Source organism: Aspergillus japonicus (genome assembly GCF_003184785.1).
Source record: "Aspergillus japonicus CBS 114.51 unplaced genomic scaffold BO86scaffold_32, whole genome shotgun sequence".
In the NCBI taxonomy this organism is placed as follows: domain Eukaryota; kingdom Fungi; phylum Ascomycota; class Eurotiomycetes; order Eurotiales; family Aspergillaceae; genus Aspergillus; species Aspergillus japonicus.
The window spans coordinates 19855-43610 of NW_020291669.1; the positions used below are offsets into that span (position 1 = coordinate 19855).

Here is a 23756-nt window from a genome sequence, read left to right on the forward strand (position 1 = left end):
TGTGATCGTGCAATGGGGTGAATTCGCTCTTAAGAGAAAGTTGATTGCGGCGTAAAAGTTTCCCTTATCACCCCGCCAAATGCGGTGGAAGGCGGAGGAACTGATGATCCGGATATGTGAATCGGGGAAGCACGCGCGTGTCAGGTGACGTGCCTTCATCCTCCGCGGGATGTCCTGGGGTTTGCCTATTGAGGGACGCTCTATTCATCAGCCTCTAGGTTGTTGGGGTCTTGAGATCATTTGTCTGCTGTTTTGTTCTAGTGCGGTCTGTCTGGGATTACCAGACGACCTGCCCTTAAGTCTCCGCGAAGATGTCTACAGATCGGACACCGAAGTATCGTCAAGAGATCCAGCAGGTAAGCGTGTCAGTTAGCACCATTGGATTCGCTCAATTGATTGAACTGCACATCTCCTTATCGCATATCCACATTTATTCATGTTTGTATTGCTTGTCTCAGACTGTGTTCCCTTTTGGATCCAGGCTGCACATAGATTGCTATCGAGTCCATTCACTGCAGCCCATACCAACTGCTGTCGATCTGGACTACTATAGTCACTTGCATCCGTTTGCCAAATTTATGCTGAGACGATTCACTCTATCCTTCCCATTCCCCTCTACTTGAACTCATCTGTCCATCATGATTGCTCTCAAGTTTATGTCACTGTTCCTGTCAATGTCGCTTGACACATCATTCCGATTCCTATCTATACCTTATTCCGGCTCCCAGACTTTATCAATACTTCAGCCCTCAGCATGTTTGCTCTCCCAGGAGGATTTCCACCTGGCTTGGAGTATGAACCGGAGGATGCGGATGTCGAGAGCGAAGAGCAGTTCAGAGATCGCTTGACTAACACTTGGCGCCAGATGATGTTCGTCTCTGGGGAAACTGCTGAACCCTCGGTTGAAACGACTACTCTCATCGAGGAGATTGTTCGCCAACAAGTTGTCGAAATTGTACTATACCTTCCTCGCTTTTTCAAATATGTGTATGACACTAACATCCCTACTAGCTTGCTAGAAGCACCGCTCTAGCAACCCGCCGCGGCGTACGCTCGATCTCGACCGATGATCTGATATTTTTGATTCGTCACGATAAGGCCAAGGTATCTCGCCTGAAAACCTTCCTCTCATGGAAAGACGTTCGGAAGAACGTCAAAGACTCAGACGACAAGGGCGGTGCCGATGCGGCCGACTTCGCCGCCGCCGACGATCCCATCGCCGGAGGCGTTGTGGCTGGACCCCAGGACGTTGCGTCGAAGCCGAAGAACAAGCGGGCCCGTGTCGGTCTCGCTTGGGACGTGAACAGCTTCTATTCCGTGCAGGTTCCCGAGCGCGAGGATGAAGAAGACGAGGAAGAGGAAGAGCAGAACTACGCCACCCTGCAGCGCCTTGCCGCTGCCGACGAACGCACCAAGCACATGACGAGGGAAGAATATGTGTTCTGGTCGGAATGCCGTCAGGCGTCCTTCACTTACCGCAAAAGCAAGCGATTCCGGGAGTGGGCCGGGTTCGGAATCGTAACGGAGTCGAAACCTAACGATGATATTGTCGACATCCTCGGGTTCCTGACCTTCGAGATAGTGCAAACACTGACCGAGGAGGCCCTCAAGGTAAAGGAACGGGAGGATCGAGAGAAGAACCGTCGTGGCGGCGCAGATAATGGCGAGGATTCCAAGAAACGTAAGCGCGAGACCGGACTTTTCGATCCCCCCGAGGAGGGCCGCACCCCTGTCGAACCCAAGCATATTCGCGAAGCCTATCGCAAACTACAGGCGACTCCCAATAAGAATATCGCCATGTTGCTACACAACGGTCGTGTGCCGGCCCGGATGCCATTACGATTAGTAAGTAGTGTCTAGACCTCTCTCTGCGCAACGCTAACAGCGAGAATAGATTTGATGGGGTTATTTTGTTATACGGCGTCTATTGGAGTCCAAGCTAGTGATACCCTCAACACGCACTCCTAATTTTAGGACCGGCCCCTTCGCATGATCTGGTGCGATAGCATTGCCATACTTGATTTGCTTTTGTTCTGCACCAAGTCTTTTTTGCTTACGCCCCACATATCTGGAATTTCTTCCTTTGAAGAATGTGTCTTTCATTTTGCAACTTAATACAAATATGATACTAGTGACATGCTACTTCGCACATGTGTCATCAGGGTCATGAAATCATAGGTAATCCACTCGTCACGGCTTATGGTTCAGCGAATAACGAACAGCGAGAATTTACTCGTTCGCGTGCGTACGGCGCCCTATCATTCCCGATTAGTACCCACCTGGTGTTCAATGACGAAAAAGTGAGAGGAAAAGCAGGAGAACTTACACTCCTCCAGCTCCGCCCGCGACAGCTCGCGGATGCTGTTGATAGCCGGCACGTTCCCGGTAGCCACGCTCTTGACGGTCTCGACGGCGCGGGTGAGCATCCCCTTGCGAGCCAGCGCATAGTGGGCGGTCACCGCCTCGAGCTTGATCACGCCGATGCGGGGGTCCTCGGGGCCACCGTCGTGCACGCCGTCGCCCAGGTCACCCAGCCAGGCCTGCAGGGCGGGCGAGTAGTACTTCTTGACGGTGTCGCGGTCGGAGATGATGGAGGCGGTGCCGGAGATGGAGGCCCAGGAGCCGCTGAGCGGGTCCAGGAAGGACATGTTGACCTCCTTGGGGTGGGTGGTCAGGTCCATCGTCTTGTGCGAGAAGAGGTTCGTGTGGAAGACCAGGTCGATGCCGCCGTGTTCCTGCGCATTCGGAAAGTCCCGGGTTAGTCTCGATAGAAAAGGCCTGGGGTGTGGGGCAAGGGGCATGTGATTGATGTTTTGGAGGCGTACCTTGCCGGCGAGCGCCATGCAGCGGGATGTGAGGAGCTCATCGTCGGAGGACTTGGTGGTGAGCATGCCGAACTTGGAATTACTGATGAACGTGACGAGGTCCTCGACCTTCTGGGGCAGAGGGGGGTCCTCGTGGGACTTGGCTGTGTAGGGGTCGAGGGGCTTGTTGCCGGCGGCGGTGTTGATGGTGCTGGACATTTTGGTGATGGATGTGACTGTGGTTTATTTGTGATAGACGTAGGTTCAATTGAGTGATTTTAATGTTCTTGAGATGATATTTATTAGAGGAAGGTGAGGGAGCTGCAGGAGATGGTCTGTATTTATCAGATATGATTGATTGCCAAGGCTGGCGTAGATGTGACGTCAATGGGTGTCATTGCTTGCGTTACTCTATCGCCAGTTGATCCTCGATGAACGCCGTGACTTCGATCGCGCTAACCTGGAGGTTGATGTCAACTGCTCTGATGATCGATCGATCCGAGGCAAGCCCATGGGCACTTTGTGCGTGTAGATTTGGAACAAGAGGGTACCTTTTCCGTAGTCGCTAGCTCAATTGAGCATAAACGGATATGACAGCCATCGATAGCTGATACAGCCTTGGTTACTTAATTGAAGCTACAATTATAGGCAACGTTGACACCGTCTTTAGATCTACGGATATAATACGACCGGTGTTAGACCTTTTCAAACATGATAGAGATATAAGTATCTCCAATACCAATGCCGGTGGTATAGGTAACGTAGACTGCCTGTGCAACTATATGTCACACCGCCCCTCCACACGTGACATGTTGACATTGTCTAGACAAATACCAGCAATGAACTCAGGTCGAGAACCAAGGTCCCAGGCTTTTGAATACACATTCCTCTAGTAGCCATCACACTGACAGACTGCAATATATAGTCAAAATGCTGCAGTGGCTAGTTCCGCGCCTGCTACTCCCAAATTTCATATGGTCTGATCATAGGGCGACAGTTCTCAGCGACCAACTACCACCGATTCCTCGCGTAACTCACCCACGTGTCCGTCGATCCTGGGGCATCATCCATACATACCTCCGACGGTTTTCCCAATCATATTGCAGCTGGGTCGGGGTCGCCTACGATAATCAGATCGCCCAGCTTCCGTTCGGGCTCATCCTCAAATGGTCGGATGGGACTCGGCTTGAGGAGGTTTTGGCCATGCAAGTCGCCAGGCAAGCCGGCCTACCTGTGCCCAAGGTTATCTGCTACGGAGAGCATGCCGACAGTCCGCATGCGCCGGTTTCAATCCTGATGACGCGGGTTCCGGGCAAGGAACTGGGTCAGATTTACAATACGCTAAGCGACGAAGAGAAAGAGGCGGTGGCTCGACAGCTGGATCGATATTTGACGTGTATAAGGAATTGGGAAAATCCTTGGGGCGAAAGCAAAATCTGCTCGATCGTAGGAACGCCGGTTAGAAGTGTCCGGGTCCCCAGTCACCTGGCCGGCCCATTCAAGTCAGAGCAAGAACTCAACAACTATTTGATAGAACCTGCTTGGGCGGGCGGATTTTCGTCCGAGGAGGCTTATCGCCAGGCGATGAATCGAGCTAGGAAAATGGACGGACTACCCCATCGCATTGTCTTTACACACGGGGATTTGAAACACCACAATATCATGGTCCATGGGGGACGCATCACAGGCTTTCTAGACTGGGAATCAGCAGGCTGGTATCCTGAGTATTGGGAATACACAACAGCGTTGAGATTCACGCCGGAGGACTTCTGGTGGTACCATTTCGTGGTTGAACTCGGTGGAAAGTCTTTCATGCGGGAATTGGATTGTGAAAGGGCATTGACTTGTTTGACTAGTGCCTCTTATTACTGGTGAACAATCCGCTTGTTTCCACACTTTCATTCCATCTTACTTTCAGCGTGAGATTAGTATCTTGAGGTTATCAAACTCTCGCGTCGAAGAGCTGCCCCGTGTGTCGCTGCTTATGCCTCACAGCCCCAGTAGGTCGAAGAAGAACTGTGATATCGATTCATTGCCGATGCTAGTCTCAAGTTCTAGCTCGTGTACACACTCCCGGTCCATCTTGGCTTTAATCCAACAGGGACAACCCGGACAATAGTGAGACGAGGATTTAGGTTTCGGCTCAGTTACCGGGAAGATCCAAGTTCAATCCAAGGATTCGAAACTATGTCCACCAAGTACAATGCCTACTCGATGTGCACCAGAACGCATGAAGTCCGACCCAACGGGCGGTATTCTCTTCGGACCGTTGCAGCCTGTCCAGCTTTGACAGGAAACTGTTAGCCACTGCTCTTCCCGTAAAGAAGAGGAGATGTCCCGCCATACCATAAAATAATGAAAGAATGACCCGCATTCAAAGCCCACATAGAGTAGAAGTTGCCAATGGCCTTGGCTGATCATTCCTCGCTGCACCAGCCGCATTGGCGTTGCCCCAGTCTTTAGCCTCGGCTTCGAGACTGTGCAGATTGTCACATCTAAGGATCACTTTTCCAGATATTGGCTTTTGTAGGAGAGCCAAGACCCAGAGGACCCAGACACGACAGGTGATTCCAGGCGAATTCAGGCGGTTGTCGTAAGCTTTCATGGTCTTGTCCAGGTGGCTTTCCAATCCCGCGGGAATATCAGCTATCCTGAAAAGTCCCACGAGAAGGAAAGACTTGAAGACGCCGGCAGTAGGTCCATGGGCAGCAATCCAGCCACTGCCTTGCTGTTTGATGTGATATTTGGTTCCTCCAGTGTCGGGGTTGCGGTGAAAGTAGAGACCCCAATGGAAATTATTGGAAACAGGCGGATGACTCCGGATGAATAAGAGGATGTAGAGGCCATTAACCTTCAGGTCTGACGAAGACATTGTAAAGCAAGGGGGTTTGACTCGGAAATAGTGTAATACTATAGCAATTGAAGAGTAACGTGTTGAACACTTATATCTGCTGGAAAGGTCGGCCTGGGACGACTGGATCACAAGTTCGATTTATAGCTCGTCACACTTTGAGCGCCGAGAAGGATATCTCTTTGTGGACACACTGTATCAACTTGCATTTTACTTCTCCAGAGTGTCTGGACGAGTGTGTCTGCGTTAGCCGTATAAATCTCACCACAGGGAGTCGCGGCATCCGATGACATCCAATTGAGCTGTTTCGAAAAATCCAGCACTACAAGAGCGGGAACCCAATCCTACTTCGTGTTCAGAAGGATCGGTCAAAAAGCGTCAAAGCCTGATAGAGACGGGCCGTGCTAGTTTCGTTTCTTGAGGGGAGCTGCCTCGCTTAGGGTCCTCATTGGCGGAGAAGCAGGAAAAATTAGGGACGTCCGATACGATCTCACACATGATGCTGATGACTCGGCGGTCAGTCGAAGCAGCACTGCACACCATAGGATAGGTTAACTTAGCCGCCACGCCAAAACCAACCCTGCACCAAGCTGTATTTATAGTCCGTCTCATGCCTTGACCTGGAATATGGGAAGTGCACCAGGGAATCCCGCCACGGCATAAGCAGGCAGTTTGTGCATGTAGAGTGGTGTAGTTGTGTGGTCTGAATTACAGAAAGCATAAGGTTAGGCTAGCTTTGTTTCGAGGTTGTTACAGATATTTCTCCCTCACTAAGTATGGAGTAAGTTTGGGTGAACATTGTAGTGGAATGACACATGAAAAAAAAAGAACACCCCAACAACAAAAATAGCACTCATTTGAGAAGAAGATATAGTAAGAATAGAACTCAAAGAAAGGGGGATCTCACACGAGATTCTGTTCACTACGAGGTAGCTTTTGAGGAATGCCTCTCGATGGGTACTGTACCCAGACACTCAAAATTCATCACTTGATTCAGCGATGCAGGTCTAATAGCTGCCTTGGACACCTCGTGTTTGGTTCGCGAGCAGAGAAATGTAGCCTTTCTAACTTCGTGGCGGCAATCTCTGTCAGAATGCCTGCATAAATGGGACAAGGAGTGATATTGATACTAGGTACATTGCACAAATGAGCGTACGCTATCCATGTTGAATGGTAGTAGGCAAGCTGTGCAAGTATATGAAACTTAGTTCTAGATCGTTCCGTGCATTTTCGAGCTCCTGGGAGCAGAAGTTCAGAACCAATTGTTGGGTCTAGACTCAGTGTCGCGGCCATGTAAGTGCGAAATTCTGACCTCCTCGCACTATCTACCTATTAGCACATATTGACACCAGGGTCGAAGCGAGACCAACCGGCTGAGCACAGTGCTTAAAACGTGGATTTGTTCGAGTTGAATCAGTGCTAGCAAGGGTCTGGGTCGTTTGACGTATGGCTATGGAGAACTGATTATGTACGAGTGAGAGAAATCATAAAGAACGGTATCATAGAAATCATCGGGGATACGAAAATGCTCGTCACAGATGTCACGGTGAAGGATTCCGATATCATGCAACGCGGTAAGACGTTCCAGCCGGTCAATGGATATTTCTCCCGTGTCAGGTCTAGTATTACTCCATGATATGTTGGAAAATAGGATAGCCTGGAGGACGGGCAATTGAGGAGAATGTGTTCGTAAGCTCGACTCTCGTCAAAAGGGTCGAGTTGATGGATCAACTCGAAATACTCCTTTCCAAAGGTCTATCCCCGATCAGCACAGCCACGTTTGTGTACTTTTTATTGTATCAACATACTGTTTTTGCCACCAGATTGGCTACACCGTCCACCTCTAATTCTAACACCATGATGCTATGCAGCCCCGGCATATCATCACGCAATCGTCGTCCCATTTCCCAGGCATCCTCGCATTGGAATTCTTGAAGTCCTGCGGATCGCGAAGAGGCTGATTGCATCATGAAGTCATGTGCGGCTCACAGCCTTGGAAGAAGAATTCTGTCCATTCGGAAGTCATTGCGCTGGTAACATTTGGAATGGAGAGAAGGGCCAGGAGAGGTGGAAGCCAGCTTGATTGAATGCGCAGGCGGATGAGTCAGTGGGACGGGGAGGAACTTCCAATCATGGAAATCAGGTCATCTGAGGTAGAGCTGGATGATAGCCTGGAGGTAGCTGAGGTGAACTCAAGTTAATAATAGGGTATCCACCTCAGAGCCATGGCATGCATGCTTGCACCGTGCCTATACTGTGAAATGCATGGCTCTTGGGCCCTTACTTCCTCCTCTCAATCTTGTATAGTCGCCAATAAGTATTTCATACATGTGAATGTCATCAGAGATTCAGCATAATGCTATTAGTCAACTTTACTGCTTTCATGAGGAGCCTCTCTCATTGCAGAATTGGCCCACATGCAAATGATCTCCCGGCTAGCTCCCATGCGACCTCTTCCCCAGGACTTCACCCTTAAAGCACACCATCCACTGATCATGGCACAGTTCCCAGTTGTGTGAGCATATGTATACGTCACAAATGCAGAGTGCCTTCATCTCAAGATATAAGAAGGCTCGATTGTAGTCACTACATAGTATCAACCCCATCTTCGCTGCTAGACGATGTGTCCAATAGCAGCACCTTGTTTGGTTATAGTTGGTGGCTGCCTCAGTGTTTAATCTTCGCGAAACGTTGCATACCAACAATGAATCGCATTTGGGCAGACAGGAGATGAACTGTGCCCCGGTCACACAAACAAAACAGACAATACTCGCCAACATCAAGGCAGCCGTGCTTGTTCCACAAGCATGGGTAACGAGCACAATCAAGTCTCGAAGATATACAGTCGCGAGAGCCCATGAACCATAGACGTGGCTTAAGTATATAGACAATATTATTGCTTTGGTCCAGGAATGTTCGCTATGAATCTCACCATTCGCCCAGAATGATCTCCCTGCTTGTACGCTGACAGATTGAGATTCAGACCGCTCTGGCAGAGGGGCCTCTTTGTGAGGATACGTCTGAGCACCCCATAAGCCGTAACACTCTATGCTACCGCGTTTCAGGTAGACTGTCCATGCAACGAGCTCAGGCTTCAGGCTCCCTGAGACATGTGGGCGTGGTGCAAGGCGCAATAACACTTTTCGTGATCGCCCGTTGGGGGCCATTCGACAACACCTCGAAGCAGAGATCATTCGACTGCCGATCATATATGTGCCACGAGATGGGAAGATTCTGTAAGTGGGGTACCCTCGTTGCAACCATGTGGTAGATATCCACTCTGCTGTTTGTTCTGCCTGGAGACCCTGTAGAGTTGACCACCAGTATAATCAGCACCTGGAGCGTTCGAATTGAAGGGCTGTACTCTTTTACTTTCTTCCATGATGCCAGATACCACTAAAAGTATGCTATATTTGCATCATCGAGGCCGTAAAGACTGTGTCACTTCATGACAACCAGACCTCTTTCCCATTTAGTTAGGGTACAATCTGTTTTTCATGATAAGCTCTCCGTAATATAACCTGAATCTTGAGAGTACACGCCGCACGAACCGGTCTGAACAGGCCGAAAACTCATAAGGCCGATATATCGTGGCCAAGGTGAGCGGCTTAGGGGGACTTTCAGCCCCCGCGAGTGCTTCTGGAAGGAGTATCTGACGTCAGACACAGTTTCAGACACCATCTTTGGTGGATCATTGCCACATGGCGATGCTCGTAGAAACTTCGCAAGTATTGTTGGATTTTTCGGAATCAGTTGGATGGGAAATTGGATGCGAACGAGGTCTGGGGGCGAAAGTTGTGTTGTTAGAAGGATTGTGTCGGGGGAGCAGGCGGAGATGCGCAACAGCAGCAACTTCCCTCGTTTCTTCCCTTCCTCTTTCTGACAACCTCCCCTTTGTTTCCGATCGCCAGACAACCGTCTTCCATCATCAATTGAATTATGGACATGAGCTCAAATATCAAGTCAAAGGTATGACAGTCTGCATCTAACATGTTCTTTTGCTAATTGCTTCCAGTTGTGTTGTTTAACGGAGTGCCTTGCAGACTCTGACACGATTTGGCCCCAACGCCATGACGAACTAGTCTCTTCAGGCCCGCCAGGAGAGCTCAGAGACTGCGATGCTCCCTTTCTCGAGCTCACTGCCACATTCTCTCATAGCGCATACCCGTTCAACAAGGACAGGCGGCCTGTCATGATGCAATTTGTTCGCTATTCGCGGTGCCTGGATCCCAGCCGGTCAGTTGATCGTTCCCGCCGAGTCATAGCCAGGTACTAGATTACTTGGCTTACCAGCTTCTATGGCTCCCGTGGAACTTGTAGCCCCTGTCCAAACATTACGGACCCAAGATCTGTGCTGAGATGGGAGAAAGCTGAGAACAAGGATTGCGTACTGGGCGGATTCGGCTCTGGCGAGGGATCCCGTCTGGGGGAGGCGACGTATATCACCTCCTGCAGGTCCCCGTCAATTTAATATAGCCTATTTGTTTTTGGTCCTCCTGAATTCTTGGGTGGCGATCCTACACCATGGCCCTACCTGCTATGCCTCACTATAGACAGGACCCTTACCCACCGCAGTACTCAGAGATCCCTATTTCTCTTGGCCACACGCCCTACGGTAACCCCTACGCTTCAAAGTCTTCCGACAGTCTCGGATCACGATCGACGTTATACTTCCTCCCGAATGATATACTCGAAGATCACATCGACGACGTGGCAGGGCAAACTCAACACAACAAGATGCCTACCAAGCACATTGACAACAAGCTTCTTCTGGCAGGATTGGAGACGAACTGGGATACTTCCGACCGCTTGGCCGTGCCGAGTCTGAGCATTCCCAGAGCTGGCATGTATGATCGACCACCGCTCAGTCCATGTCCTTCATACACATCGCGATCGAGTCCCACGATGAGCTCTTCCTCCACGACCGAATGGAAGTATAACAAGCCGCTTCCCCCGGTTCCCAACCCACAAGAGAAACATATCCATGCCCCATACCAGTCAGGCTCGCCTGTTGGAGAGTCTCTGCCGCTCTACAGCTCGCGACCGCAGACACCTAGACCTATGACTCCAAGGTCTATGCCATCGCGATCGACAACGCCACAGCCATCAATGGCACCTCAACCTCTTACTCCTCGATCAGTAACCCCCCAGCCTCTGAACCCTCGCCCCATGACCCCTCAGCCGTCACTGGCCAGGCCGATGACTCCGCAACCATTAAACATGCGACCTATGACTCCCCAGCCGTTGAACACTCGGCCCATGACCCCTCAGCTTCCGACGGGCCGACCAATGACCCCCCAGCCGTTGACTCCTCGGTCTTTCACGCCGCAACCTAACGATCAACGTTCACTTAACCCAGAATTCTCCTTGGCCGCCGCTGCGGCATTGGACGCATTTCCGAACGAACCTTCATGGCCACAGCACGTTGACGCTTCATCTACCACAGGCCTTTTTCCTCCATACCATTCTGAAAAGGGCCTCTTTCCTCCGTACAGCCCGAATACTAGCGCACCAGCTCAAAACCGTTCGGACGGGCCCTCAAAGCAACCATCAAAGAAGTCATCGGAGCAAAGGCTATCCGCTAAAGACGACGGCGAAGAGAAGCCCATATGGCGAACACTCAAAGCGGGAGTGCGACGCGTTCTCACCACTAAAGCTTCATCTTCAAATTTGAAGAAACCCAAGTCTCAGAATGACCGGAGAGCATCCATCATCGTTCGGATGTCCACGAATCCGCAACAGTCACAAGAGTCAGGAGACCAGCAGCATGATTGGATGCAAAATGTTGAGAAACAGGACGAAGAGCGATATCAAGATGCGGTCAGCCGCATGAAGAATGTGCTTGCCAGTCTCTTGGAGGATGGGTATTCAATGGACGCGATTCTTCAAGCCGAAGCGAACCAAAAGTTTCTCCGGTCCCTCTTCTTAAGAGTCCAAAATGACCCTCTTCTCGGCTTGGACGTTGCGCCACCAGCACCACCAAGTCGCTGTGCATCTCCTGCACCTCTGCAGCTCAGTCCTTCTTTCTTTCCAGATTCTTCCCGCCTCAACGTTCACAGTCATTCCCATTCTTATCCTCCTCCCAGCTCACCAGCTCTTCCCCCTCCTCCTCACTTGAACACCCATACTTACTCCCATTCTGTTCCCCCTCCGTCGCCAGCGCCTACCAGTCCTCTACCTCCACTACCCTTCTCTCAGACCCATCCTCCCCCTACCCCTGCTTCACCCGCCCCTACCTCCAAGACCCGCAAGACCGGCGCCGAGGACGAAGACGCTTGGGAGTATGTTGGCTACGAAGATGACGCCACGATGCAGGACGACGGTCCATCAATACACTTTTTCAACCTCGGCGAAAATCGATCGGACACCTCCAGCATCTACCCACGCTACACCAAGATGATGGCGGAGATTGAGGACGACTTAAGCAAAGCATTCCCACCGACCCGCTGGAGTCTGACCAAGCCCGGCCTAGAAGAAATGACCCTGCAAATCCTCCTCCAGATCGACGATCTGGACGATCTCTTCGCCTTCGCCCAGGTCAACCGCGCCACTTACCAAGTCTTCAAGCGTCACGAACTGCCCCTGATGCAGAACACCATCCGCCTCAAATCCCCCGCCGCCTGGGAGCACCGCCAGATGAGCGACATCAACTCGCAGGAATCGTCCTCGGAGGAAGAGCCCTTCACGGCCGCGATCTACTACCGCCACTACACCCGCGACCACCGCACGCTCGCCACGCTGAAGGGCCTGATGATGACCCACTGCCGGGCCGTGATGCGCTCGGCCTCGTACACGGCCCTGTCGCGGCCGGCCAGCCCCGCGGCCCGCAAGATCGACAACGCGATCTGGCGCGTCTGGACCTTCTGCCACCTGTTCGGCATGCAGACGGGCCGCGATCACGACATCGACGGCCAGGTCAGCTGGCTGCGCGGCGAAGTGCGCTCCCCGTTCCAGCCCTGCCCGGACCCCAACGACGTCTGCAGCATCCTGTTCGACCCGCCCCCGGGCTTTGGCGAGGGCAACAACAACACCAATACCCCCGGCGGCCTCTCCGTGACCGACATGCAGGACATGGACGAGGTCTGGACCTGTCTGAAGTACATGTTCGGCTTCCTGCGCGGCGAGACCGAGCGTGCCCGCCGCTTCGGCGTCTTCGCCAACGCTAGTATTAGTAGCGACGACGGCGACGACGACGGCAGCGGCAGCGCCTCGTCCTCTCCCCCTCCTCCCCCTGACTCCGACAAACGCAATCAAGGCATGATCATGCTGCACGAGTGGATCTATTACCTGATGACCCTGGGCCCGGAGGCGGTCGTCGAGCTCGCCCCCTTGGGCCCGGATACCCATGCCGAGACGACGTTCCAGCGCGCCATGTCGCGCGGCTGGACGACGTGGTCGGCGCCTCGGCCCGGCGCCACGCGGAGTGCTTTCTTGACTGATGCGTTGGGTCGGGTGTCTGGTGGGCTGCGGCGGTTGGAGGAGTTGCAACGCGAGCTGTGGTATAATTATTTGTGAACCGTGTGGATGGGTGAGTCATGCAGGTTTTATTTGGGATGGTGCGGGGGTGTTCTGGGTGGTGACCGAGATTTTCTTTCGTCTGTCTTTTATCCTTCTTCGAGCATGCATTTTCAAATTGGGAGGGTTTAATGAATGGAATGAGTACTGGCTCTGGTTCTTAACATAAGTTCTGTGTTGCAGTGATTTCCCTTAAATCTTGTAGTTCATATGCAGTATGAAACCGTGCCACTGAGAACATCTCCAAGAATGAAACGAAGATCGTCCAATTTGGTCTGCCTGTCGGCGTGACGTAGCTACAATAAGCGAAATGACGGCCACTGGCTTCAACTGAAACTGATAGATCCATCTCCATGGTACTCTTCGCCGGCCACTTTCCCATGACCCTGAACCCCAGCCAATCCCACACCTGCACTCACAATCACGGCTCGGCCTTGAACACGACCCGAAGCAAAACCGCACCCCCGGCCACCAAGCCCACCACCATTGGCAGCTCCCAGCCCGGGACCACATCCTTGCCACTCGACGTCGCCGACAGGTCTCCATGTTTGATCATGGTCCGGATAATGGGATAATACCACCAGGACCACGAAACCGCGATCCAGAGCACCACCCAGACGAAGCCGACGCAGCGCTGCCAGAGCGGGGAGACAGCCGCAGCATCCCGGGTGATAGCAGCGGGGACAGCAGCATCAGCATCAGCATTCACACCTCCATTCTTCTGCTTCTGATTAGCTTCGGGTCCAGTATGGGCGGGTCCGCGCGGACGGCGAGACCGCTGCGCAACCGTTGTACGCCACACATACTGCACCGTATCCTCGAACATGATGGCGACGATCTGCGACAGGAAGAACAGGGCCGTGCCGAAGTGCGCCCCGCCCTCGACGCCGGCGACGATATCACCGATCATGTGCATGATCATGGAGAGACTGAAGACGATGAAGACGTTGAGGTAGCGCTCGACGAGGGAGGGTCTTGATAATTTGAGAATGCGGGTCGTGACGCAGGTGGAGAAACTGCTGAAGGGCCAGCGGAGGTATTGGTGCCAGAATTTGCTGAGAGGGTGGCCAGGGTTAGATACGAGTCTATGCTCGGGTTTGTGTCTGCAAAGGACAAGGAGGAGGGGTCAAGGTCAGAGCAGAGGGGAAAGGTGTGGGTGTAGGTTGTGGGTGTCGGATAGGAAAGAGACATACCCCCAGAAACCACGGCACGTGTAGGAATCCGCAAGACTCCCGAATAAGGGCGGCCACTGAGATACAGAATGGTCGCCCGAGCCGACGAAGAGAATGGCCGCGCCGCGGTACATCATATCCAGGAACAGGTAGGAAGGGATCAACCCGACAATGTAGGTGCAGGCCAACCGGCCGGGCCATTGGTCCAGTCGATAGGAGAACTCCCGTCCGCGGTTGTAGAACGATGGGTCCGGGTGGAGACGCGGATGCGCAAGGAGACGGAGGAAGAGACCCTGCCAGATGATGATGGCGAGCTGGCGGACGACGTACTGCGTGCGGCCGGGAGGAGGGTTGGTTTGCATTACGGCGGGGAAGGGAGGGATGTTCTTGGGCTGCCATGGGGTGCCGATGCCCCGGATGGTGAGCAGGAGCTGGAAGGCGGCCTTGGACCGGTTGGGCAGTGTGGTAAGGTCGACGTCGGTGATATAAAGGAGATTTATCAGTTGGATGAGGAAAGTGAAGGAGTGGCCGCCGGTTCGCATCTTGAACATAAAAGTCGCCGCGCTTAGGTTATTGAGCACCCCCTCGAGGTAGGCCAGGTAGACCATTGAGGGAAAGCAGATCCATCGCATGAAGGAGCCCTTGGGTGTCCGAGTGAGCAGTGTGATCATGATCAGATTCTGCAGGGCCATGACGACGGCGCAGCAAAGATCTGGTGAGATCGCCATTTTGGGTCGGTTGCCTGGACTCTGATCAGCCTTGGTGCAAGCCAGGCTCTCGAATACGCCCGGGGCATGATATTTCTAGCTTGTTCCCTTGCTCGAAGGACAAGCATTTTGCGACTGTTGCCGTTTGGGGTTTCAATGCAGGGAACTGTGCGACACGAGGAAGTAGCAACCCAAGCAGACACTGTCAGCTTGTCAGTTCACAGCAGCAGCAAAAGTCCAATAGGATGACAAGAAACAGGGAACCCCTGAGATTGATGCTTTTTGTGTGCTACCTTACCTCGGTGTCCACGACCCTGGTGTCAGGCAATTCCATCGTCCCTGTTCTAGTCTTGAGGATAATCCGGATTCGGGCTGATGGGAACTGGATCTGACGCAGGAACAGCTGATCGCGATAACAAAGCTCACATGGATCATGTAAGGTGAGCTAAGAATTGGAGAAAGAGATTCCAGCCTCTAGTGCAGATCAGTCTAGATGAAGCCTCGCTTCATGACTGGATGAGAGTCATGCCATTGTGTATCCATGTTCTTGTGCCACGGTAGATGCATGGAGCTCAGAGTGAGTGCTTTGGCTGCATGGGGCGGACCTCTCTCCTGGTGCAGACAGCCCTATCAGTGGTTGGTGAAGAGGAGGCTTTTCTCGAGACGAGACGAGACGAGGAAAGGAGCTCAGCTGGAGGCAGGTGACTGCTCGGGCTATCTTCACCCCGACGTTACTCGGGTCGATTTTGCCCCGAACGTTCATTTGCCATCGATTCTCCCGCCTTACCTCACCTCCTACCAAAGAAAACTAATCCGACTAGGTAGCCTAAGCTTCGTGGCATAATCAGCTACGGAGCACGCCTGTATGACATGATACGCCGACGATGAAAAAGCATGAATTGTGAAAATCTCGTAAATTCGTATCCTAGAAATTGTTTTACATGAACCAGTCATGGCTACGTGCAATCAAAGCTTAGAACTTCAATGACCCGTCACCGTAGCGAGTCACTCCACAGTCTCATCCGCTCCACTCAAGCGAAAGGAGCATCAGTCAGGCGGAAGTGCACCGCCTTGATCTGAGTGTAGTTCTCCAAGGCGTACGAGCCAAGCTCGCGACCAATACCGGACTCCTTGAAACCACCGAACGGCACTTGAGTGTCGAGCATGTTGTAGCTGTTGACCCAGACGGTACTATTTTCACGGTTAGTAATTGACCGGTCGAAATTACAAGCAAGATGACGGATACATACCCAGCACGCATCTGGTTGGCCACGCGGAGGGCGGTGTTGATATCCTTGGTGTGAATACCAGCGGCAAGACCTGCAGGGATCTATCAGTATGGAAAGTACAAGATAAAAAGGAGTGAAAGACTTACCGTAGGAAGTGTTGTTACCAATCTTGATGGCGTCCTCAACGTCCTTGAACTTCTGAACGGTGATAACGGGGCCGAAGATCTCCTCCTGCACAATCTTCATGTCCTCGGTCACATCAGTGAAGACAGTGGGCTGGATGAAGTAACCCTCATTGCCGTGGCGCTCACCACCAACGGCAACGGTGGCACCAGCCTGCTTGCCGTGGTCGATGTACTCCATGATGCGATCGAACTGGAGCTTGGAGACCTGAGGACCCTGGAAGGTGTCCTTCTCGAAGGGGTTGCCGACCTTGTTCTGAGCACTACGCTCCTTCAGGCGAGCGACGAACTTGTCGTAGATACCCTCCTGAACCAAGAGACGGGAACCGGCGCAGCAGCACTGACCGTGGTTGTAGAAGATACCAAAGTTGGCCCAGGTGATGGCGTTGTCAATGTCGGCATCATTGAAGACAATGTTGGGGGACTTGCCACCCAGCTCAAGCGTCACCTTCTTCAGGTTACTCTTGGCAGCGGCCTGCATGATGGTGCGGCCAACCAGGGTAGAGCCAGTGAAAGCAACCTTGTCGATGTCCATGTGGCTGGAGATAGCGGCACCGGCCACACGACCGAAGCCGGAGATGACGTTGACCACACCAGCGGGAATACCAGCCTCGAGGACCAACTTGGCGGCGTACAGGGCAGACAGGGGAGTCTGCTCGGCCGACTTGAGGACGACGGTGTTACCAGTGGCCAGAGCGGGGCCGATCTTCCAAGACCACATGAGGAGAGGGAAGTTCCAGGGGATGATTTGACCGCAAACACCAATGGGCTCGTGGCGGGTGTAGGCGAAGGTCTCGTTGTTTGTGTCAATGGTCTGACCGTGGATCTTGTCGGCCCAGCCACCATAGTAGCGCAAGCACTTGGCAGCAGCGCCAACATCACCCTTGGCCATGGAAATCGACTTGCCGTTGTCAAGGGCCTCGATGGCGGTCAGAATGTCCGCATCGCGCTCAAACAGGTCGGCCAGCTTGGTCAGGAAGCGGCCACGGTCGTGAGGAGTGACATGACCCCAGGAGCCCTCGAAGGCCTTGCGGGCAGCCGCGACGGCAATGTCGACATCCTTCTCCGTCGCTTCGTGAACGGAGACAATAGGCTTCTCGTTGGTGGGGTTGATGGTCTCAAAGGTCTTGCCTTCGACACCCTTGACCCACTCGTTGTTGATGAACCTGATCGTAGAGCAGATGGTTAGTGGTGGGGATGAGGCATGAGAACGAGTTCACAATAGGGAGACACATACAAGCCCAGAGGCTGCTCGTACTTGGCGAGAGGGGTCTCGATGGTGGTGAAAAGATCAGCCATGGTGTGAATTAAGATGATAAGGAGGTGGAAGGAGAGGGGAGATGGAGAGGAGAAGAAGAGGAAGAGGAAGAGAAGATGAGGGGAGGGGGAGGGGAAGCTCCAGTGTTAATAAAGTAAAGGATCTGGTGAACCATAGCTAGGATCGCCGAGGTGGGGAAGGGAACGGAGGGAACGGAGGAACATTCAAAGGGGAAATGATGGAGGGGGGGGGAAAGATGTCGCCGAAGGAGGGGTGGAGGGGTGGAGGGGGTGAAGGGGAGGGGAGAGGAGAGAGGGGGGCGAAGCTCTCCCAGTACGGTTAATGCAGGTGCAGTGTTAACTAACTGTTAGGAGCACAATTGCTGCTGTTAGTATTGCTCATCGCTGTTTCGTCCACCGAACCGGGGAGTCCCAAGGGGATTACTTCATGGTCCACCCGAGACGCCTGCCTTGCCCGCCCCGCTTTGCTCCGTTACTGAACTTCTCGCTGGCTGGTTTGCCAGTTCCGTGGGTGGGTTTTTCAGATCGTGCGGGGTTTCCGCAGCAGATTCTCATCTCTCTCGCCCACCCTCCATCTCAATCCCCCTCGGTACTGGTACTGGTAGCAGTTATACCACCCACCCACTGGCAAGGTACCAGGTTACAACTTTGTATTCCTTGTTCTTGGGCTTCTTGATCTTCTTGACCTTTCTATTAGAGAAATCCCGAAAGATACCGGCTTACCCACTCCCCTCTGCCCTGCCCTGCCCTGCAGCTTATTTTTCCACCGTGCTGTCACTAACAGTGAAAGTGGCGCGGAATCTCCCCGCTTAGCCTCGGTGGTGGGGGTCTCAACCAGTCAATGGCACTCAATGCGGTATAACTCGCGCTTGCCGTAGGACTCAGGACTCTCACTAAATTAGTCTGCCATTCTTAACCCCGGGCAACCCCTCCGTCAGCCAGTTGCAGCTATTTGGACTAGACTAGACTAGACTATTGTCTCAATCCTGCAGGAGATCAACCTGGTCCAGTATTTGAATACTATATAAATTATAAATGATGAGCAAGCAGATCAGCCGGGTCAAGGGAACTTACTTATACGGAGCACTCAGTACATACACCATTGCCAGATGACGAAGTGCCGCCGAAGGATTGAAAGAAATGAGACATGAACCAACTTAATGCCAAGCTGGCTACAAACCATGGTCCTCGAACTCACTCAAACTGACACACCAAGAGGCTTGGCTTGCCTGTCGGCCGAGTTCCAGAACCCAAACACGTGCCGCGTCTTCACCACCACTCAACATTCTCCGTGTTCCGTCCCTACATAAACCCCACCTAGTAGATGAATCAAAAGATAGAGATCCTCTACGTGGCTCTGAGCAAGTACAGTACAGAGTAGACAATTAGGCACTACTCTGATCTATCTACAGATAAGCTATCGAAGACATCCCCAAACACTAGGGTGCTTCGTCATCCGGCTCGTATTGAAGATCAGAGCTTGCCACTGCTAGCCAATTCCCTTTCCCCACTTACCGTGCGTCGAATGATTCTGGCCTATCCAGAGTGTTTAGTAATCGAACTGGTCACGGGACGGGCTTTTCCCCGGACCGACCTCTCGGTACCTTCTCCCGGCGCCCCGATCGCTGCCTCGGGTTGATTCACCCCGGGCATATTGACCCTGGTCGCGCGTGGTTCATTCATGTCATTGTCTTGTGAGCAAGGAAATAAAACAATGGGGGATCAAGCACCGAGCAGTTTCTGTCACCATCGCTCGCTGTTGCTGATCAAGCTTTGATGCCTTGGACCGTTGAAGGCATTCAGCGCGAGCTCATCTCTTGACCTTGAACCCACAGTTTCCACTTACCATGTGACAACGCTTGAGCTACTCCGTACAGCTGCCCTAGCTACGATAGGAGGACTCGATGCACTGTAATGTGCTCGTTACCTGAGCAGAACAATCTTGCATCCTTGTCATCATCCATCTTGTCTGAAATCCAGAACTTGTACCGTCAAATGTGGACCATACCTTGTGTTTGGATGCAATGCGACATGATGCGATGACTGGGACTGACACTCTACACCCGCAAACAAAGGCTACATCAAAGACTTTGAATGCCAATAGGTATATTTGTGTCAGATTGTACAGAATGAGCAAGCAGCATACAAAATAACAATCCAAGTTATCGAGCAGTATTCCCGCCGGAATACTCGAACAACTCCGTGGGTGGCAGATGCAAGGCCCTGTCGTACCAGTAAGAGGGCGGCGCGGCTGACGGAGTTGCACCACAGCTCCGCACATTCCTTCGGAGCATCTCCATCCTCCCTTTATCTCTGCGTCCATCCCATCTTCGTTCCCAAGTGTGTCAACTCAAGCGTTAGTCCAGCTGATCAAATACTCAATTTGGAGTCCCAACATGCCGAAATTCTATCCCTCTATCTCGGACGACCTACGGGACTGGGTCCTGCGGCAAAGCGTCTTCTTTGTTGCTTCTGCCCCGCTGCAAGGTCGACATATCAATCTATCCCCCAAAGGTCTGCCCGATGCCTCGTTGGCCATACTTGGCCCGAACGAGGCTGCTTACATAGATGCGACCGGGTCCGGAAGTGAGACCATCAGCCATGTGCGCGAAAATGGTCGCATCACGATCATGTTCTGCTCCTTCGACACGGCACCCGGGATCGTGCGTTTTTTCTGCAACGGTTCGGTGATTGAATGGGACCAGCCTGAGTTTCCACAATATCTCGATCGTATGGGAGGCAAGGCCGTGGTTGGAGCACGGGCCATCATCCACCTGGATGTGTTTAAGGTTGGGTCTCCTGCCTCTTTTTACTCTGCAGTTCAAGGTATCATGTAACCTGGAATCTGTCGGAATCGGCTGCAATATACGGTCTAGACATTCTTGTGCGGGATTCGGATGACACAGAAGCCCATCGCTAACGTCACCTTTATGCCGGATACAGGTCCAATCGTCATGCGGTTATGGAGTTCCGCGGCTGTCTGTGAAGCTTGATCCCGACACCAACGAATCCAAACCATATCTGAAAGACCGAGACACACTGGGCCACTGGGCAGGCAAACAAGTGCAGGCAAACAAGATGCGTGCCTACCAGAAGGAGTGGAACTACCGAAGTCTTGATGGGCTGCCGGCACTCTGGACCGCTGTAAAGGATAACAACAAGTTTACCGGGGTGGCACAACTGGGGAACTGGGCTCGTCGCCATCGGGATGATATCGAAACAGCCAAAACCACCGTTTTGGTGCTGTTCATTGCCATGGGGATTATGCACTGGATCGGATATGTGTAGATATACCATGGTTCGCAGTACATCACCACGTTGCGGGTGACATCATCTTGCCCACGATCCTGGCTTTAACTTCCAAAGTGGGTTATGCTTTTGACCTTTTGACTGTTGATTAGGTTCAGGTAACTGGGAAATTGCCTTCTGCCCTGTAGCGGGACTTTTCGGTAAATCATCGCTCATTCTTTGTTTCATTTGATCGAAGTGCCCGCCAGAATCCTTGTCAACCCCGCCCTTCGTTCGACCGAATCTCCTCGGCTCAACCCAGATGGTGCCACAGTCACAGACGCCCTTGCTTTGTCTCGCCTCACATTCTTGTGATAAATCGCTCGGAGCTCACTTCCAGCCAAAGGAATCGTCTACAGTTTGTGACCATCAAATCACCACCACCAACACTTTCGGTTTCCCTTGATTATGGCTTCGCGTTCCATTCGCATCGCTGGTGAGCCATGAGAGAGACTGTCCATTTGGCTCAACGCTGAGTTACCACAGGGGCGTCAGGTTCCGCTTCGGACCGACACTATGCCATAGCGGACTTTGCACGCAATCATCCTCGAGACCCGGTGGATGTGATCACCGCCGATTTCTTGAGCGAGGCCAACATGTCCGCTGGGGCAGCCCGGCGAGTCGACCAGATCCGGGCGCGGAATGAACAGGTGCAACCCGGCCGGGGATCGGCCAGCACTACGCCAGCGCCTGCATACGAGCCGTCATTTTTGCTCGCCCTCGAGCCGGCCTTGGTGGACCTTGCCAAGCACAGGATCAAACTGGCGGTCAATGCAGGGAACGCCGATACGGAGGGCCTCCACGACGCGGTTGTGCAGATGGTGGAGGCGAAAGGACTGGACCTCAAGGTTACTACCTCTATTTGCAGTGGATGCTGTCGTCGAGGGAATGTGCTCACATTCGGCTGCAGGTCGCTTGGGTGTCGGGTGACCAGGTCCTGTCGACCGTCCAAGAGGCGCTTTCGTCGGGCAAATCCGACTTCAAGAGCATCTACACCGGCCAGCCGTTATCCGAGTGGCCCTTCGAGCCGATCTTCGCGCAGTGCTACCTCGGGGGACTGGGGATTGCAGCCGCGCTCGCCAATGACGCCGACATCGTCCTCTGCGGACGAGTCTCCGACGCATCTGCCGTCATTGGCGCTGCATACTGGTTCCACGGCTGGCAACGCAGCGACCTGGACCGCCTCGCCAACGCCCTGGTAGCCGGTCACTTGATCGAATGCAGCAACTATGTCTGCGGCGGGAACTTCACCGGCTTCAAGATGCTCGAATCCCTCGGCCGCGACGGATGGACCAACATCGGGTATCCCATCGCGGAAATCTCCCCGCAGGGGCAAGTGATCATCACGATGCAAACCTACGCGACCGGCGGCGCCGTCACGGTCGACACCTGCTCGGCGCAGCTGCTGTATGAGATCCAGGGGCCCCGCTACCTCAACTCGGACGTCACCGCCCTGCTCGGCGACATCTCCTTCGAGCAACTCGGCACGAACCGCGTGGCCCTGCGCGGCGTGCGGTCCGCACCCCCGCCCCCGACGACCAAGGTGGGCATCTCCGCGCGCGGGGGGTTCCAAGCCGAGGCGAGCTATTTCCTCGTCGGGCTGGACATCGCCGCCAAGGCGCGCATGCTAGAGGCGCAGATCCGCCACGTCCTCGCCCCGTACTCCGACGCCTTCACAGCCCTAACCTTCTCGACCCTGGGGTCCGCGGCCGACGACCCGCGCACCCAGGACAGCGCCACCGTGACCTTCCGCGTCGTCGCGCAGGCCCGCACCGCCGCCGCCCTCGCGCCCCTGCGCTTCCTGCGCCCCATCACCGACAACATCATGCAGGCCTACCCCGGCGCAACCTGGCACCTCGACACCCGCCCGGGCTTCCCCCGGCCGATCTTCGAATACTTCGTCTGTCTCTTGCCGCAGACGGCCGTCCAGCACCGCGTGCACCTGCCCTGGAAAACGGGTTCTGGTGCTGCTGGGCCGCAAACCGTCGACATCGCCCCTCCTCCTCCTTCTCCCGCGCAAACGAACCTACCCTCCGCCCCCCCAATGTCCAGTAATGCCTCCTACGGCCCAACCATCCGCGGCCCCCTAGGCTGGATCGTCCACGCCCGCTCCGGCGACAAGGGCCCCGACGCCAACTGCGGCTTCTGGGTGCGCCATGCGGACGAGTTCCAGTGGCTGCGGCGGGTGCTGGCCGTGCCGACGGTGCGAGAACTGCTGGGGCCGCAGTATACCTCCGCTACCGCGCTGCAGGTGGAGAGGTTCGAGCTGCCCAATCTCCGAGCGGTGCACTTCCTGTTTCGGAATTTGTTGGACCGCGGGGTGTGCGCGACGGTGACGGTGGATTTCCTGGGGAAGAACGTCGCCGAATTTCTGCGGGCAAGGTTTGTGGATCTGCCGGTTAGGTTTTTGGAGAGGGGGAAGTTGTAGTTCGTTACTTGTCCTGGGACTAGCATTTTGGGGGGGGGGGGGGGGGGGGGGAAAAAAAAAAAAAAAAAAAAAAAAAAAAAAAAAAAAAAAAAAAAAAAAAAAAAAAAAAAAAAAAAAAAAAAAAAAAAAAAAATGTGGATTGGTGTTATATATAGCTGCGATATATGATAGTACTGTACATCGTGGATTGAGTTTAGTAACGCGACCTGGTCACATCATGCAGCTAGACAGGGAGAGAGGTATCGTCAAGCTTGAACGGATAATGCGGTGGCATCCCCCCAGGCAAACACCACACAAGCCCT

General features: G+C 53.4%; 8 protein-coding genes across 8 annotated transcripts; 4 read left to right on the top strand and 4 right to left on the bottom strand.

Moving 5' to 3' along the window:
- Positions 1-754: 754 nt before the first annotated feature.
- On the top strand, positions 755-1860 carry BO86DRAFT_400554 (transcriptional regulator SPT3; the record flags this gene model as incomplete). Its single annotated transcript, XM_025673712.1, has 2 exons — positions 755-955; positions 1012-1860. 2 exons carry the CDS (start codon positions 755-757, stop codon positions 1858-1860), a joined length of 1050 nt encoding a protein of 349 aa, XP_025526570.1.
- A 238-nt stretch (positions 1861-2098) lies between these two features.
- On the bottom strand, positions 2099-2908 carry BO86DRAFT_390053 (blue light-inducible protein Bli-3). The gene has a single exon (XM_025672294.1). It carries the CDS (start codon positions 2889-2891, stop codon positions 2259-2261), a length of 633 nt encoding a protein of 210 aa, XP_025526571.1. The 5' UTR covers positions 2892-2908; the 3' UTR covers positions 2099-2258.
- Positions 2909-3410: 502 nt separating this feature from the next.
- BO86DRAFT_364262 (kinase-like protein) lies at positions 3411-5060 on the top strand. The gene has a single exon (XM_025670004.1). The coding sequence runs from the start codon at positions 3735-3737 to the stop codon at positions 4677-4679; it is 945 nt and encodes a 314-aa protein (XP_025526572.1). The 5' UTR covers positions 3411-3734; the 3' UTR covers positions 4680-5060.
- Positions 4898-5865, bottom strand: BO86DRAFT_121756 (uncharacterized protein). Its single transcript, XM_025666016.1, has 2 exons — positions 5151-5865; positions 4898-5088 (listed from the first exon to the last, which is right to left on the bottom strand). Exon 1 carries the CDS (start codon positions 5674-5676, stop codon positions 5179-5181), a length of 498 nt encoding a protein of 165 aa, XP_025526573.1. The 5' UTR covers positions 5677-5865; the 3' UTR covers positions 4898-5088; positions 5151-5178.
- A 4527-nt stretch (positions 5866-10392) lies between these two features.
- On the top strand, positions 10393-13170 carry BO86DRAFT_419801 (uncharacterized protein; the record flags this gene model as incomplete). The annotated part of the gene is made up of 4 exons (XM_025675151.1): positions 10393-10611; positions 10654-11638; positions 11816-12820; positions 12911-13170. 4 exons carry the CDS (start codon positions 10393-10395, stop codon positions 13168-13170), a joined length of 2469 nt encoding a protein of 822 aa, XP_025526574.1.
- A 210-nt stretch (positions 13171-13380) lies between these two features.
- Positions 13381-15378, bottom strand: BO86DRAFT_121797 (wax synthase family protein). Its single transcript, XM_025666017.1, has 3 exons — positions 15348-15378; positions 14364-15251; positions 13381-14225 (listed from the first exon to the last, which is right to left on the bottom strand). The coding sequence occupies exons 2-3, from the start codon at positions 15068-15070 to the stop codon at positions 13592-13594; spliced, it is 1341 nt and encodes a 446-aa protein (XP_025526575.1). The 5' UTR covers positions 15071-15251; positions 15348-15378; the 3' UTR covers positions 13381-13591.
- Positions 15379-15927: 549 nt separating this feature from the next.
- On the bottom strand, positions 15928-17997 carry BO86DRAFT_390057 (aldehyde dehydrogenase family protein). The gene is made up of 4 exons (XM_025672295.1): positions 17698-17997; positions 16425-17626; positions 16300-16369; positions 15928-16240 (listed from the first exon to the last, which is right to left on the bottom strand). The coding sequence occupies exons 1-4, from the start codon at positions 17757-17759 to the stop codon at positions 16081-16083; spliced, it is 1494 nt and encodes a 497-aa protein (XP_025526576.1). The 5' UTR covers positions 17760-17997; the 3' UTR covers positions 15928-16080.
- Positions 17998-20134: 2137 nt separating this feature from the next.
- Positions 20135-23454, top strand: BO86DRAFT_419804 (DUF1446-domain-containing protein; the record flags this gene model as incomplete). The annotated part of the gene is made up of 4 exons (XM_025675152.1): positions 20135-20527; positions 20682-21022; positions 21613-21874; positions 21937-23454. 4 exons carry the CDS (start codon positions 20135-20137, stop codon positions 23452-23454), a joined length of 2514 nt encoding a protein of 837 aa, XP_025526577.1.
- Between the last annotated feature and the right edge of the window lie 302 nt (positions 23455-23756).